Source organism: Acyrthosiphon pisum, chromosome A2 (assembly GCF_005508785.2).
Source record: "Acyrthosiphon pisum isolate AL4f chromosome A2, pea_aphid_22Mar2018_4r6ur, whole genome shotgun sequence".
Classification (NCBI taxonomy): Eukaryota; Metazoa; Arthropoda; class Insecta; order Hemiptera; family Aphididae; genus Acyrthosiphon; species Acyrthosiphon pisum.
The window spans coordinates 22,495,087-22,498,502 of record NC_042495.1 but is presented as its reverse complement, the minus strand read 5'-3'; the positions used below and the strand labels follow the sequence as shown (position 1 = coordinate 22,498,502).

General features: G+C 28.7%; 1 protein-coding gene across 1 annotated transcript in view; it reads left to right on the top strand.

Annotated features, from left to right (window-relative positions):
- LOC100302439 (uncharacterized protein) overlaps window positions 1–3,416 on the top strand; it is a gene marked incomplete at its 5' end in the record, with an annotated part of 36,695 nt that overhangs the window by 11,845 nt on the left and 21,434 nt on the right. The window contains 1 exon segment of the mRNA NM_001163119.1: window positions 709–717. Within this exon segment, the coding sequence (NP_001156591.1) occupies window positions 709–717 (9 nt within the window).

The window sequence follows — 3,416 nt, the reverse complement described above, 5'->3', positions numbered from 1 at the left end:
ATTATTGGCAATTTTATAATTCCCTTTGTTGTAGGTTTTTATTGCTTTATTTTCCTAGCCCTAATAATATGTATGAGTCGTGGTGTTAATAGCTCGATCAGCAGTGGACGGGATTGAAGAGCAAGTACTGTTGATATGAGTGTGTAGTGTGTGACGATGCACAGCTCGTACCTGCGTCTAAATAACAATATTTAATAATGTGATTTTCAGTTTTCACACACGCACATACAATAATACCAAAAAGTTTAAAATAGTAATAAAATGGCAATTATAAAGTAAATAAAAATTATATTTACTGTACTTAATTACAATTGATTTGTCTTAGGCAAATATTACTGGAACCTACAATATAATTAAAATTAAAATAAATATATTTATACCCAATATATTCTTAGAAATATAGATCATATCCGCTCAGAATCATTTTCCATCGTAAACAATCATTAAACATTGAATTCAAATTTAACACATCTGTTACAGTGATATAGGCACAGCATAGGTATAGGTGCCTACCTTCCTAAATGACTAACACTAGACGTATATTACACAACAGAGCTAATTCTCTATTTTAGATCCAATATTCATCACATTTTATAATTAACATCATACGCCTAATATAGTATAACTATGTAAGTCACGAAAATGAATGTTTATGGTACCTACCTTATAAAAGGTGCCTATATAAAATACCTTTAAGCACGCGAAGACGTGAAATATGATTGAACATGGTAACATGTTTTTACAGTAGGTACTAGGTAGTAAGTATTGTAGGTAAACAAAATTAAAAAAACAGAAAAAAACATAATAATATGTACGAAAAAAACGCTGATACAATATGATAGATCTCCTAGTAACGAACCCATTTATTGAAAAATTTAAATTTGTTTTTATAGAGTCAAACAAACGTAAGTATTTATGAGTTTAATAATTTGTCTTATTGAAGGAATTAGGTAAAAAAATTGGATTTGAAGGGTATGAAAAATTGAAACTCTTTACTTCGTTATACCTAGTTATAAGTTACAAGCAAAGTTATCGTTGATTCATTTCATTATTACACGAAAACTGAAAAAAAGTTTCGTACAAAAATTCGGAACTAAGTGTATTTGTATAAGTGTTTTATATAAGTGGCATAGCTAAGAAATAGTTTAGTATGCTTTTTAAAATCTAGATAATATTTTATTAAATTAAATTATGTTTATGTTCACAAAACTAGAATTCTCCATATTGAGTGATAAGATACATAATGAGAACCATTTTGTTAAAAAGTAATAATTATTATTCTAATTTGTAAATTGATCATGTAATAGTTGTAGTTAATAGATCCCATTCCCAATAAAATCATAATCATATAATATTTTTGTGCCTTGTGGTTGTATATTGATAATTATTAGCATGTTGACAACTAAATATCATTTCTAACGTTTTATTGATTATATTATGTATTAATAATTATGGTAGGGAGACATAATTCCAAATCTGTTTTTCACATTTTTTTTATTCCCAAAAGTTATTTTTCATAATACCAAATCTATCAATATAAGATCTTATCAAATATAAGAAATTATTTATTGTTAATTTTATAATGTATAAGTAGGTAGGTATAATAAAAAAGTAGATAAAATTATAAAATTATAAATTATTATACAAATTACTAACAAATTGTTAATTTTAAAATGTATAAGTATAGTAAAAAATAGTATAAATAAACAGTAGACAACATTAATTTTTTTCTGAAAAAAAAATCGACCAATTCACTACTTTTTATTGGTATTTCTCTGTGAATACTTAGATGAGCCAATCCATTTAGACGATTTTCCCCATGGAATTATTCAAGTATGATTTCAAACGTTTTAACGTGGAAATGTTCCGTTCTAAGCTGGCAACTGTGACGGGCAACGTAGCACCAATTTTTAAATATTGGTATACTATGGGAAACATTAACTCATCACAACAATGTATGGCATCTATAAAAGTGCAAGGGAGTTTATCTTCTGCACCGGCTATCCATCTTTGTTTCCACAATAGAACTTCTTTGTTTACAATATTGTCACGTGAGCTTATTACGACTGGCCACTGTTTTGACATCACTTCCGTACTTGTCTCACTTTCATTTTTGGATAATTTTATTAATTTGTTTGGTATAAAATTCTGAATAATTGAGAGTGTATTTTTGTGTTTAGTAAATCTATTTTCTAACTGCGAAATGAAATGGTCAATAAACGGCATGAATACAGATACGCGAAAATAATTTTTTGCTGAATTTAACTCATAATTTGCTCTATATTGTTGAAATTGTGTCACCCTTGGAATTTTTATATCTTCTCCGATTTCTTTAGTAAGTTGTTCAGCCGTGCTAAATAAATCATGAAATGTCGACTCTACATTGCTACGCATTTCCTTTATTAGTATACTTAAATTATTAGCAGTCTCCATTGTAGATGCTAAGTCAACATTTACTTTTTGTAGATAGATTGATAGAAGGTGAGCTATTGAAAAAAATTCATGGATCACGACCATTGAAGAATAAAATGTCCATTTTTGAGAGTTTGTTGTAATGGGTACGCTTTTTTTGATGCTTCACTGTTATCTACCATTCATTTGTCTTTTTTATAGTTTTGTTTGTCACTATAAGTTTAATATAGTAGAATGGTTGATAAAATAACATGTAGGTACTGTCTCGGTAATACATGAAAACGATGTTAACGATTGTCGATTATAGATTAAAGTGGCTAACACACTAGGTGATTAATCACACAGAATAAAATACGTTTCACGACCATGATAAAATATTGTCATAATAATTACACCGATCATCCACATCCATATCTACAATATCTTCGTGGAAATACCCATATTCCCATAGGTACCCACATTAGATAATATTTATAATCAGAATTCAGAATTACATAGAACAATATTACAAAGGTATTTTAAAATGTACGCTGTTTATTTTATTAAAATGGATAATTTGTTATAGGTACCTAAGATTAATATACAGGTACTAGAAATTTTAGTTTTCTCATAATTAATTAAATCATCCATTAATTTCGGGGGAGAGGGGGGTGTTGTTACCCCCCCGTTAGTACGCCTCTGTAAATAAATAAAAGTGTATTACAATTTTAAATTATAACCAATGGTCGTGAGCAGGGATTGAAAACCGGTTTAACCGGTTTTTGGAAAACCGGTTAAAACCGCGGTTTTCTCATTTCTGAACACCGGAACTGGAACCGGAACCAAAAGCTATGAAACACCGGTTAAAAAATCGTAACCGAAACCTAAGATCTAAAAAACCGTTTTCAAAACCCAAACCGAAACCATTGAATTGAAAAACCGCTCTTGTACTGTTCTTGAAAACAGATTAAAATTTAAAACTATTGTCGGTTTCTTTGAATTCCATAAAGTTAATTATATTATTT